Source organism: Typopeltis vanoorti, chromosome 10, assembly GCF_054136105.1.
Source record: "Typopeltis vanoorti isolate ZY-2024b chromosome 10, IOZ_Tvanoo_1.0, whole genome shotgun sequence".
Taxonomy (NCBI): Eukaryota; Metazoa; Arthropoda; class Arachnida; order Uropygi; family Thelyphonidae; genus Typopeltis; species Typopeltis vanoorti.
In genome coordinates this window covers 34,215,695-34,230,559 of record NC_143558.1, presented here as the reverse complement: position 1 = coordinate 34,230,559, position 14,865 = coordinate 34,215,695, and the positions used below count along the sequence as shown (strand labels likewise).

The following is a 14,865-nucleotide window of genomic DNA, read 5'->3' as shown; positions in this document are numbered from 1 at the left end:
TTAAGAGATAACTGCAGTTATTTCGTATCAGTGAAAACAAGGATGTTAGTAATACATAGGAGTGGTGAATATGTATTTAAGGAGAGTATTATCAGATTGCATGCTTCTTTGGGGTCAGGAGAAGGAATTAATTCAGAATTAAATGGATGAATAGCATCATTAACCCAGCGTTAGTGAGATAGGGTGTCACAGGCCCCAAAGATTTTAAATTGACCAACTTTTTAACAAAACAGCACGTGGCAGTGAGTCATGCCTCAGTATAGCTTCCCCTCCCATAACTCACTACTCGATGCCATAGACGACAGGCTGTTGCGTGCAAGCATGTTTAGTGTGCTGGGGTCCACCAGACCCCACCCTTACCAAAAGTGACTATATTTACTTCCGAAACGTAAGTTGTTTTCATGTATATTCTACTAAAATATTATCATTACAGCTGTGTCTTCTATATTTTTACGTACCAACTATAAGCAAATACGTCTTTATAAATATTTAGAGGATATTTTGAGAATAATATCTTTTTTTACCAGAATGAGTTATGAGCAGGAAGAACAGAGGCTACGTCAACTTATAGATGACGCTTTGACAGACGAGGAGCCATTTAGCGGAGATGATGACAGTGAAATTGATTTAGAATTAGTCAGTAACCATGAGTCTGATACAAAACAAGACTGTGAGGAAGAATCCACAGAGAATTCACTAATATTGATTAAAAACATATAGATTTCTATAATACACTACATTATTTAGGTAGGTCTGTGGGACCCCCTAAATAATTAATAACTAGATAGATATTAAGTAGCAGCTTCAACAGGAACTGGACAAATAGGTCTTTGTCCAGTTCCCCATTCTCATATTTGCCCACATTACTCTACTTGAGACTGACTGCCATTCAAGAAGATTAGCCTCGTATTTTGTGTTGAATACTATGGCTACTCCTTCTTTTCCTTGATTGTCATTGCCTGAATATAACATTTTGTATTTATTGCTCAGAAAGATCTCACCAGTTTTGGTCTTTTTTGTTTCAGTCACCCCTATTATGTCGATCTGGTACTTATCTAATTCCTCAGCTAGCTCCATTTCTTTGCCATTCAGGCTTCTTACATTGATAGTACCGATTTTTAACTCTGATGTTGAGTTGGGGTTTGTTTTCAGATTTGTTCCAGTAGCTGACTTTTCGCTGTTCGCACTGGTTCCCTGGTGAAAACAACGGGGACCTTGTTTAACTGGGCGACGCCCCAGCCGGCATGAAATTTTGTCATGTTGTACCATCGTTTTTTATTTTGGTTTAACCAATAAGAATACAATTTGGTTGGCTAAATCCCAAATTGCCAGCCCATCATCGTTCGTTCAGTATCCAAGTAGATACCCAACAGGGTGCACCACGAGAAGGTGAGGATTGGACATTAGGTCAGAAGCCCTGGTCGGTTCTCCGCATTCCTTTAAAGGCTATGTGGAGGTCTCCTCTCAGTTATACAGCTTTGACCCTTACTAACAAGTGTTAAACTAGCAAGAAATAATAAAATGTAGAATTCCTTCAGAATGATTTAAATAGACTGTGGATAAATATAATGGTTGTCAGGTGTATTGTAGCAAAGTGTAAGATTATGTAGGCACTTTAGAATGTAAACACAATCTGTGCATTGCATAGATGGAACTGCACTGCAAGTAATTGATCAGGTTATTGTGGTATGATAAGTAATTGAGAATTGGGGGGGGAGGGGAATGATGGACATGGAATTGAAGTTCACAAAACATATTTGAAAAGTGAGAAAAAATAGATTAAAGGATCACTTAAATGTTAAGGAACACTGACAGGCAAGAATAAGGAAATTATCCCTTTTGTATAAAGATTTAAGATAACATTATCTGAACTACTCTGCACACTTTTCACTTTTATTGCATGGGTTTCTTGGAGGTGGAGAGGATTCAGAGGTGAGTGGACAAAATGATGACATCAAAGTTCTCCATGTGAAGAGGGATTCGAACCTTTCTTTTAATGTTACATGGTAATCAGCGTTCATTTTGGTATTATTATTATGGGTATCTCCATGGAGTCAATAGCCTCATCATGGGAGACCCAAACTATCAAAACAATATTTATCATATCTCTTCTTGAATTCATTTACAGACGAAGAACTCAAAACTGAGTCAGGCAATGCATTCCAATCATTCACCACCCTACAGGCGAAAAACCTCATTCTCACACTCTTGTTAACCACACTTTTCCTTAATTTCCAGGGATGACCTCTCGTTCTTCCATCACTATCACACAACTGAAACATTTCCCCTGCATCAATCTTATAAAAAAAAAACCGTTTAGTAATTTAAAGGTTTCTATCATATCTCCTCTTCTCTGCCTATCAACCAATCTCTGCAGTCCACAGGCTCTCAATTTATCAATGTAGGAAGCATTTTTTACGTCACTCTCCTCTGAACCCTCTACAACCTCCTCATCTCCAAGGAATCCAGGTGACCAGACCTGAGCAGAGTAATCCAAATGTGGAAGTATCAATGCTTTATAAAGGGGAATAATAATCTCTAGATGTTAGTGTGTTCCTCAATAACCCAGTAATCCTATGTGCAATCTTGGACACCTTAGCAATGTGTCCCCTGAACTTCATCTCCCTATCCACCAACACCCCTAAGTCCCTCACCTCATCAGTCTCTTGGAGTACCATTCCATCAATGTAGTTACACAGCTGGTAATATTTTAATCCCCAAATGCATAACTTTCCACTTTTCCACATTGAACTGATATCCATTACCTTTTGCCCATTTTGCCAGCTTATTTAAATCATCCTGTAAACTCTCAACATCAGCTTGAATTTTTAATTGCACTACCCAACTTTGCATCATCAGCAAACAACTGAATTCTCCCTTTAAGCCATTTCCTATATCATATATGTACAAATTAAACAATAACAGCCCAAGCACAGAGCCCTGAGGCACACCGCTGTCACCTGCCTCATCCTGGACCCTGCTCCTCCATACACCACCTTCTGATTGCTCCCTGAGCCATTCTCCTATCCATATCACCAGTTTAGTATCCATCCCCATCTGCTCCAATTTGTGCAACAGTATTCCATGGGGTATACTGTCAAAAGCCTTAGTGAAATCCAGAAGTACCACTGTGTAGCCCTTTCCTTTGTCCAACTCAGATGTCATTCTACTATAAAAAGTTAATAAATTGCTAAGGGAGGATTGACCTTTAACAAAACCATGTTGGCCTCTATAGAGTATCATATCCTGATCTACCCATTCTTGAATTTTGTCTTTAACCAACTTTTCCAATACTTTTACCACCACTCCTGAGATGGTGTTATGCAAAGGAACTACTTTGCCTTCCTTCCACTCCCTAGGGACCATACCAGAGTTCAAACTTAAGTTAAATAACCAAGTAAGAGGCATTGACAATTCCTTTGCACATTCACGCAACACCCGAGCTGGCAGTGTTTGCATTTAAATTTGGAAATATACTAAGTACCTCTTATTTATTAACTTCAATTCTCACATTGGTTATTGCTATAGGTACAAAGACATTCTCACTTGGGTGATAGACTTTTGAAAAGTGATCACTCAGCAACTCTGCCATCATCCACTTAAGTTATTCTTCTGATGTCATTCTTCCTTTTACTTGCCACATAGCAGAAGAACTCTTTGGGATTACCTTTGATCTCCTTGGCTAAGGTCTTCTCATAATCTGATTTAGCTTTTCTTACTATGTTGGTAACATTCCTAGCTTGAGCCTTGTACTGCTCATGGGTATACTGATCGCCTTTCTCCTTGTAAATTCTCCATAACATTTTCTTTTTTTGCAGATCAAGCTTGATACTACTGCTCATCCATCTAATGCCTACCTTGTTTGTCTTCTTGACCATGGGGACACAATCTGATATTGCCTTCCTTGGATACCCACTGATTTTATCTCATGCAATGCTAATATCTTTCCCCTGCCATGGGATGGCTGCAAGCTCACTCCGAAGCTTGTTATAATTGCCTAACCTGTAGTTCTGTATGTACCTCCTTAAGAGAGAAATCCACAAATTTTGTAACCTCCCAAGTCAATACCACATGATCACTGTCACCAGTTGGAGGTAATGAGGACACCTTACTTATGCATATATCCTCTGAACCAATGACCAGGTCCAACACTCACACCACATGTCCCTTCAGTTATGTGCTGTTTCAAGTAATTATCTTGTAGAAGATGTATGAATTCCATTTCCTTTTTGCCACATGATATTTCCTCCTTCCAATTGATAACACCATAATTAAAATCCCTCATAATAATCACTAACCCTGCACTAATTTGCTGATGCATGAAATTCAATATCATCCTCTGTATCCCCTGGCCTATACCAGCAACCAACTGTATATTTGGTTGCGTGATCACACCAGACCGCCTCAAATGAACTATCATTCACATGTCTATCATCTTGATATACTACTTTCTTTGGCTGCAACTCATCAGCTATCATCAACAGTTCTCATTCCCCTGTTCTATCTTCTCTATCCTCCTTGAAAATACTGTACCTCATCATATTCAATTCCAGTGACCACATCCTCTGCTGACAGCCAAGTTTTACTAATGCCTACAACTTTTAGTGAGATTGCACTGACTAATGCCAAAAATTCTTCCCTCTTATTTCGAATGCTTCTTGCATTGGTATACAAAAATTGCAGATTCCCTTTAGTTCTTGTACCAGCTTTAGAACTGATATACATGTCACTAATTTCAGTAGTACTATGCTGATTTTTATCCACCCTATTCTGCAATTTATTCCACGAATAAGAATGAACGCCATAAGAATTCCACGAATGAACTCCTGCCAAAGTTCTTCCGCTATGGTCTCGACATCTGCTTCAATTCCTAACCGCTCCAGCCTATTCCGACACTTCTCACATACGTAGATCTTTTCATTCTTCTCATTTAGCCAAACGGTGCACAGATCCTTCATTCTTCGGTGCATACATGTAGCAGTTTCCACAACACAGCCATTGCAAAAAATCCAATGCAGGGCCAGACTTTCGTATAGAAGTCCTCCAAGCTGCTGAGGTACATCTCTTGTTGGACGCTATCTTTAGATGCTGAAGTAGTGAAACAGCAGCGAAAACACAATATTTACAACAGTTTCAAACAATAACACCACTGAAGGACACTTGTATCCAACCGAAGCACAACATGCACAATTTGAGACAAAAAGCCACACTATACTTTAATTTAAAAACACGTTTTCTAGCATAACTCAACACGACCATTTTGTTATTGGAGGCTACAACCACGATACTTTTATATTTGGATATACTTCTCATATGTCTTTCTTCAGGCAGTCTGTCCTTCATTGTTTCTGTCAACCTACACATACTGGCCAATATGTATACACACATATGCTCTTATTACTACCCAACACAAAGTGTCATAACACACACACTCGAAACAAAGCTGTATTTGATCTAATGAGCAAGCACTTAAGTGGTGAGAGGTTTACATATGATATCAGATGATTTGTATCCAATTGGGGTAGAAATGCATGGGAGCAATAACAGTAATGTCCCATGTAGCAGTGAGTTTGAGGTTATCTGATGTGAAGTCAATTCAAACAGGAAATATATGGAGAGGTGTTGCTACAGTCTTGGTGGTTGAGCTGCTGCAGTTGATGAAATGCATTGCCAAACTACCCATAAATGCTGAACTAAAAATCTGGAAATTAGACAAACTCAGAATATTATCTATCAGTTACTGAAAATGGGAAGGATATCAGCAATGCAAGGAAAGCTTTGGAGGAAAAAAATGGGAAGTAAGAAGTTAAAATAGGAAGTATTTTAACTGAATGTGTCTCTGGAGTTAGAAAACAAATAGGGCAACAGTGAAATGATTATATAACCTTATTAAGCAAGTGATCCACAAGATGATTAGAAGGAATACCATGAAAATAAGAGTGAGGAGTTATGAAATATGAAGTTCAGGCCAGAAAAGAATTTTATTAATGTGCTGCAAGTAAAAGAAAAAATGAATGTGGAAGAATAACTTTAGTTTATGCCAACACTACTCTTTGTCAGAAGCAGACGAGAGTGTTCAAATAATGAGTACTCACTGTACTATGATCTATCAACCAGGTGTATGTAACATGGTGCACAATGCCACCACTATACTGGATAAAGAGAGGTGTGTAACCTGGATATCAATTTAACAATAGGGCCAGGTGGTATATCAGCACATGTGCTAAAGGGGAATGTTCATCCAAAATGGCTTGGCCCTTGATGTGTTTGTATAACTTGAGTCTTATGAATAGTTCAAGATGAGTCCACATGACTAGGTTTTTTTTGTTTGAGTAGTGAAAGTGTGGTAATAGTTGTCTGAGGTGAACATGGTATGATATGAGCTGATAATGAACCTTTGGAAACCTTTGAGAGGAAACAATTAATCTTTCTTTCTGATCATGCCTACAATGATAACTTGATTTGTTTGTCTCATAATGTAAGTTAATGTCTGTAATTGTTACTGTCATTAATATTTCTCTTTGTATCAATTGGAATGTTTGACTTTGTGGGATTTCATCATTTCATAATCTGTTTATTAAACTTAATATATTTCCTGAAAAGTTCTTGAATATTTAAAAAAGTTGTGTTAATCCATTTTCTCCATGGATTCTGTGTCATTATTATTCAGGTGTGAATAAAAATTCATCTTTTCGTACTGTAAGCACTCAAGTAATTTAACCAGATCTTTTAATTCATTGGAGATATTTTTACATTATCTCTCACTTGTTTACTTAATTGATTTCATATCCTAGTTGTTGGTTGTGAACAAGTAATATTTTTTATGATTCTCTATTTCTTCCTTTCTGCCTTTTTGTCTAGCTCTTTTCCTTTGATAATCTGTTTAATTAGTTTGGAATTTGGTTGACCAATATTTGTTTATAAGCTTTTCTAAATCCAGGCTATATGTTCATGAACAAATAGCCCACACTTTCATTTTTTCCCCACACATCTTTAATGCTTCCTTTAAATCTTGTATTAGATTTCTCCATTCCATTTCAACAGTTTTTGTATTAAGAGCGATTTTGAGATAACATTATATGATTTGAGTTATTTTGTCTCTTTTGAATGCAAGTAAGTAGCAAGTTAATTCATAAACATATTAGCACTTAGAAATCATCGAAGAATGATTTTGTAAAGGATAGGATTCTCTGCATTAATATAGATAGAATATATGAAATAATTATCTGAAAAGAATAACAGCATAGTAAATCTGTGTTTGTCTATTTTTTTTTTTAAGACATGGCAGTCAAATTGTAAAAGTGGACAGTTCAGAAAACCTGGTGGACTTACAGAAATGGAATGGGGAAAACAAAAATTTATTCAGATAAAAAGAATTCATGAGGTAAAGTAATTTTTTAATACTTAAATAAATAAATAAAAAATCTTAGATTACTTGTAAATGAATGATTTTTAAATAATCTTTTGTTGTGTTATATAGTAGGATTGAAACAAAAATATTATATCAATTAATTAGTCTTTCCACCTCTCTCAAGAAAAGGTAATATTTTTCCTTCAGCAGCACACAGTTGGCTGGATAATATAATTGACTGACATACTTGCCATGCCCTTAGTTGCTTAAGCATGAAACAGCCTTATTGTTCTGGAACAAGTTCATTATGCAGCAGCTCCTGATGACCGAAAAATGTTACTAGTATCTTCTGCAAACAGTGAAGATACTCATTGGTTTGTCTCTGAAGTTAATAGGACATCAAGTGGTCACAACACCAGTAATTTGCATAATGGTATATTGCATGGAATGGAGCAGCTGTCTTAGAGTTCTTTAGATATTATTCAGGTTCAAACCCCTAGGGAAAACTTGTGCTAAAAATGATATAACAGACTAAACTAAGATTAGTGAGTACATCTATTTGATTTAAAAAAAAACATGGGAGGGGGTGTAATTGCTCTTATCTTCTTATTGAGTTTGTCACCACGATCATAAGCTCTTTAGTTCCACAAATTCACACATCTTGGAAACCTCCTAATCAATACTTCATAATCACTCTTCTCAGTCAGTTCATTTGGAAGAGTGACATGCAGGCAAATTTTTAAAACAACAGAATATTTACAGGCAATTTTCTGATGTGACCACTCTCAAATGTTATTTCTCCTCCATTGCATGCTGTATTATATAATTATCTCTTGATAACTGCATTAATTCCATTTCTTCCCCCTCCATGTACCCTTTTCCTCCTTCCAGTCTATTTCCTCATAGTTGAAATTCTATATTATAAATATTTGCTCTGGGTCATTAAGCCAACTTGGACTCATGTCATCTACATTTTCTTTATACTTCCTGGCCTATAGCAGCATCTGACTATATATATATATATATATATATATATTGAACTCATGGCCTTCATTCCACACCAGTTGCATCAAATGCATGACTTCCCATAATGCTACCTTCCAACTAAACTTGTACTCATAGTTTGCAAGTCTTCTGCTGTCGTGATCAATTCCCCCTTCACTATAGAACTTCCATAGCTTATTTTGTATTAGTCATGTCTTTTGATTGGAGGACTGTATTAGAATCCCATCTGTCTAGAATACAAAGAACTGTTAACAGCTTACAATTAACACTTTGTACATCTCCCTTTTATAGCCTTACTTGCTTTGGCCATAATTCCAAACAGCAACTATCAACTTTCCCAATCCTCTTTTCTCTGTCTTCGCTAAAAATATAATCACTTGCATTCTATCTCCTTCATTGACTTCATCTTACTAATGCCGACTTCCATCATATCTGCACTTTTTACTGATATGAATGGATGTTGATAGACTGCTATTGTCAATATCCATTCACATTTCAAAGCTGTTGAATTAACTTATTACCCTATTTACTTCAATATAACTCTCACTTTTTTCTAAAAAATCGTATTGAGAGATATGTGGGAATTTTTGGAAACTAAAGTTTTTCAGGCAAAAACAAAATTGACATTTATAATTAAATCCTCAGTATTCATTATAATTGCGCACATTATTTATAAAATGAACATATTTTGATTATGAAAGTTATTTATGTGATCTGCTGCTCACCTTTCATCATTCAATATATTTGAATATTTGGCAACAATTAGTCTGTAATTAACTTAAAACAGTTTTGTTCTTGCATGTCCTTTTGTCATTTCGGAATCATAAGATCTTTTAATTTAAAACCAGCACTGTAACTTGAACCTTCTTCCTTATTTCAAGCAAAAAATTACACATCTCAAGTCTTGTAATTTACAAGACTTGAGATGCGTTATGAACAGTTCTTCACAAATGACTAATGAGAAGTGAAAGCAGAGTGCAAAACGAACACAATCGTAGAGATAGTGGCTATGAAGACAAGCATATGATTGGTGCAGTATTAAAAAGATTGTGTGGCTCAACAACAAAGGCTAGCTGACAATTGTTGGGTTGAAATGCTGATTCTCTTCAACTGAATTCCAAAATATCTGAAACTGCCATAGCATTCACTATTTCTTAGTTTTAGCATGTTCATATCGTAGTGGTTTTTTGTCTATCATTCTGACTGGACTTCTAATTACCATTTATACTGCTTCCGCATTGCATGGCGGGCTCAACTGGCAGTTTCAACCTTTCGCTTGAATTTTATTGCTGCTTCCGGGCAGACTCACACACACATACATGCTAATTTCAATTCGCCGGTAGAATTTTATTTGAAGTTAGCCTTTGTGATCTGTCTTAATAACATTGAAATCAAATACAATCAAACAAACACTTATTTCATGTAATTGAAATAAGTGTTTCTAATTGCACTATTTGTTGACTAATATATTACACTGACTGCAAATGTCTCTGTATCTTATTCAGTGATGCAATAAAACTACTTGTTTTTCTTGCTTCTGTAGCGTAGTGGCTGTCGGGGAAGGTGTGTTGTTTACCACGGTGAGCAAGTTACTATTGCCCTGACTCGAACGTGCTTAAACATTTTTTTGTGTGCAAGGTATATGCGAAACTTTTTAATTTCTCTTTTTGTAAAGTAAAATCAAGGGTGCTAATTATACATAAGAGAGAGTTATATTCAAGTAAATATGGTATCTTTCATTTCATGACTTCCTCTGTAACAGCTTCTTTAATGTTCCTGAATGACTCTTTAGACTAAATAAAAAATAGACTAAAAGAGCATCAGTAGGTTTTGCTGCCTCTCGCAAGAGGTTAATATAATTTCCTGACATGTAGCCTCAAGGGGTAATCAGGAAACCATAATACTGTCGTCAGCATTTCTTCCAAATCCGTTTGTTGTCAGATATCCAATGTCATTATTGCTTGCATTTCTGTCTACTCAGGCAGTATTGACTGCATCAATCTCTCTAGATCATATCATCTGGATTGTTTCCTGTCATTCTAACATCAAACACCTGATTTGTAACACACTGACCAATATGACCTTAGATTTTTTCTTCTCACACACTCTTGAATTACTAATGATGTCATGCTGGATTCTCTTTTCTTCATAACTCAGGTCTGCACTGATCTCCAATCTTTGATAACCTGTGTTTTTTCTCAACTCCTAGATCTATTAGTTAAAATTGGTTTCAATACTGTCATGTTTCAGTGTTTTACCGATTTCCGTTCCATATATATATATATATTTATTTATTTATTTTTATTTATTTATTTATTTGAATGGCTCCCAACTGTATAACTCTAGTTTATTCTTTATCCCATTTTTCTTTTGCATGTTAAGTTCAATGGCCTATCACAACTGAGTAACTGAACTTTAAAACCTGAAAAATGCTGATGGGCAATTAATCTATCTGCATAGTATATTGTGACTGTCAATTGTATATGTTCTGGCCTGCTCGTTTTTTGTTTTTTTTTTGCTTCATATATTAAAAAAATAAAAAATAAAAAATAAAATTAAAAAAATCCCAATTTCCTCTCTGAAAAAAATTAGTTAAAATGTTTTTTTTTTTTTTAACAATGTGATTAGTAACCTACTTCATGTTTAGTCTGACATATTCAATTAAAATGTTTCTATGATATGTTTTGGCTGACATAATCAGCGATTACTGAAGCACAGTGCCGTATTTATAACCTACATTTGAGTAAATAAAATAATTCTTTCAGTATCATCTTTTTTTTCTCTCCATCTTTTTCATGTTTTTATATTTTAAATAAAATCGTATTTCAAAACTTCTCTATCAGAGAGGAAATAACTTATGTGGGAAAAATTTCAGTTTATGATGTATTTGAACAAATTCCCAAAATAGACTAAATTACTGGGTTCACCTTGTGATGTTCTCATGATACAATGGGGGAATCTCTGGAACACATCACTATCATAAAATGCAAATCCTGGGATTTACTTATGTATATACATGAGTACATCCCAACACTTACCTTATATAAGCTCTCTGATTGTCACTGCACTGCTATCCAACTTTGATATTCACGTGATCATGAACGTGTGCCCAGCAATAAAATAGTACACAGAATGGCTTCAAATATCAATACTTTGCCATTATAATTTATAGCTATTCTCTCACAATGTTTGTATTTCTCTCTTGTTCATGTAGTGCACCTGGTGAATTTTTCTAAGAAAGACAAAACTAGTTTTGTGCTGTTTATTAAATAAAATAGTGTTGCTATATTTTTTTATCTCTTGGCTTCCAATCATTTAATCTACTTTAAAATGTATATACATTAGCAAACAAAGTAATTGAAGACTTGCATTTTAAAGAAAAATTTTAATCTCACAAGAAAATAAGTACAAAAATTAAACTCCAACTTTACCTAAGAATTTATATATGCTCTTCTGTTTTTGATAAGTTCATTAATTCACTTATTTCTTCATCACAAACCATACTTTTATAATGGATTGTATTAAGTTATCCTTTGTATCACAATTTAATTTTCCAAGTCTCTTTTTCATTATGGCACACAAATTTTCTATTGGATTAATATCAGGAGAGTTACCTGGCCATTGAAGCAATTGGATGTTGTTATTTTTCAGGAACTCTCACTTTTTTTGAACTGCAGCATGGAGCGAGATGCTTTTGGAAGATAAGTTCTTTGTCTTTTTGGATCAGTGGGACCACTCTTTTCTCTAATATTTTTATGTTTGGGTCACTTTTCCATCATATCGTCAACAGACACAAGTGATCCTGGACTGTCATGTGTAAAACAACTCCAGAACATCATCTTAGCTGGGTGTTTAGGAGCTTGTTGAAAGTGTGTGTGTGGGAGAAGTCTTCTAAGCCATTCATTTGTGAACATAGGGTACTGAAGTTTTATGAGATAAATCGGGACTACTACATCGTTACTATAATACAATGGAGAGAAAAATCTGGGAGTCTTTGGAAATGGCATTAGATCCTAAACAAATAAATATTAACCCAAGTATCAACTTGTCTGAGTATATCCTAGCCTTTATTAGCTACATGCATTCACATGAATGCATAAACATACACAATGTTCTGAACAATTAGAAATATTTTAAAATAACATCGGTCTTCTATAACTGCAGAACAGTTGTCACCTTTGGTAGTGCTTGTTAGTTTTGTCACCAGTTTACTAGTTTGCATGTTTACACCTGAGAAATCCTGTGCAGGTCGATTAAGATGAAATGTCATGTTGTAAATTAAATGTTATCTTATTCTGGTGTTCTGCCTTATTAGCTCTTAGTTCGCATACTCATGAATCTGAAAAATTCACTCTAAAAGTGAATTTTTCAGATTATGCTTGAGAGTAAAAAGGTTTTTTCATTAAAAGCATTAGTCTTTTGTTGTTAAAATCATTATTTATGGTCATTTTTAACCATTGCTTTCTCTATTTCTTATATTCAAGGTGGATCTTTTGGTGAATGACTTGAAAAATAGACTAAAGCAAGTAAATATTCGTGTCACTCATCCCACAACAGGTATTGTTCAAGCAGAACAGATGCTGATGATCAAGGTTGGTAGTCTTCTATTTTGTTCACGAATATTCACAATCATCCACATATTCTTTTAAAATTTATAACTCTAAGAACATGCCATTTTTAATGCATTCTCTCCCCACTGGGGTAATGTTTTTTAAATTTATTTTTATATTTGAATGTGTGTGAGAGTGTTTTTGATGTTCCTACCTATTTTTGACAGTTTTGGTCTTTTTATTGTTAGTTGTCATGCCATATTTGTTACACCAGTTATTCAATTTAATTAAGGAATCTAGTATCCAAATTAAATTTGTGTACTATATTTATTTAAAAGTACAATATCATCCATAAAGAATGGAGTTAAATATCTAGAATTTTGATAAGGCTTAATGCCACCTTTTTTTCATAATGTGATTCATATGGATAATGAATAAGAGTTGGAAGAATGTGCAACCTTGTTGCACACCTGATTTATCAAACCATGCCTCCTTCAATTCTAACTGCTGACGTAGAACTCAAACATGTATGTGTTCATTATAATGTACCACTTACACCATATAATTGTAGTGTTGTGAATAGCTTTTCTCTTGGTATGTCATATACCCTTTCCAAATCTATAATATAAAACTTAAATTCTTGTTTTATTCCCATTTTTCTCAGCTATTTGTCTTAAAGTGAAAATCTCATACTGACAGTTGCTATTTGGCCTGCACCTAGCCTGTTCTTTAAGTTTCTCTTTGACAATTTTTCTTAGCGTCTTAAGTGTGATTGCATAAATCTTACCTGGGACCCAGTAGAGAAATTCCTCTAATTCTCACATTCCCCCCCCCCTTTTTTTTTTTTAATAAATGAGTGCAGTGAGTATGGGAGTGGCAAACTTGAGGTACCTGATTCTGAACCATGCCTTACTTCATGTAATATACATTTGTTATATTATCTGTAGTCTGGTCCCTCCACTTCTTTTCTTCTTGCTCCTTTGAGTATTCAAGGGCTAGCAGTGAATCTTTCCTATTTTGCCATTTCATTTCATCAAGCAGTGGGAGTCTACCTCACCTAGTAGGCTCATCCTGCCAATGTGTCAATTATGATAGTTTAGGCACCCCACACAGATAGGCCTGAGTGTGGAATTCTGTGAAACTTAGATTGTTTTAGACCTATCAAGGAGAGAGATACTTTACATCTTAAAGGGACTTTAATGCAAAAGTGGGAAAGAGTATGAGAGTTAGGTGTCTAAGTGTTGTCATGTTTCGTCTGCATGAATGTAACACCCATAGTGAAAGATCGTTGGAATTTGCCCATGCTAAAAGATTAGTTATTACCAATATCTGCTACCAGAAAGACCCATGATGGACCTTTACTCAGACCTCTAAGCAGACTCTGGTACAGACCATCAGCTACTAAGAGCCAAAGTAAGACTAAGAATCTGAAACCTTCCTAAGCAGGTGCATTCCACTAGACTGGATGTTAGAGTAATTCCTAGTGGGTTCACACAGAAGAAACGTCAACCCAGTTGGATGATTTTTTAGAAACTAGTTGAGGATAAATAAATTTATTTAAATAAAAATAAATAAAACTATTTAATTTTAATGGAATATTTTTTTATTTTAAATACTTATTTAAAGTATATACATGTGTATCTTAAAGAAAATAGTGTCACTAATAAAACAGAAATGTGAAAATGTCCAAATACACCCATTCATATGATTATGAAATTTTATTCTCCATCACTTTGTCAGTAGCTGCATTCCTTTTGTGTGAGGCTGGAATTAAATCACTTCCATTACTTGAAACACTTTGGCCATCCTGTTCAATACTGCAATGCCAAAATTCTTTATTCAGTAAAAGAAACTAAATTAGCACTAATTTCAATTAATTCTGAAGTTTGTTTTTTTTTATCATTAATTCTAATTGTTGAGATCCTGCTTTAACCAGATCTTTGTATAATTCTTCATATC

At 34.9% G+C, this 14,865-nt stretch overlaps 1 protein-coding gene across 1 annotated transcript in view; it reads left to right on the top strand.

Annotated features, from left to right (window-relative positions):
• The window catches only part of spn-E (tudor domain containing 9 protein spindle E), a 469,695-nt gene that overhangs the window by 264,608 nt on the left and 190,222 nt on the right, over positions 1-14,865 (top strand). The window contains exons 20-21 of the mRNA XM_090399558.1: positions 7,280-7,384; positions 12,841-12,948. Coding sequence (XP_090255684.1) covers positions 7,280-7,384; positions 12,841-12,948 — 213 coding nt within the window. The remainder of the gene's footprint in view (positions 1-7,279; positions 7,385-12,840; positions 12,949-14,865) is intronic.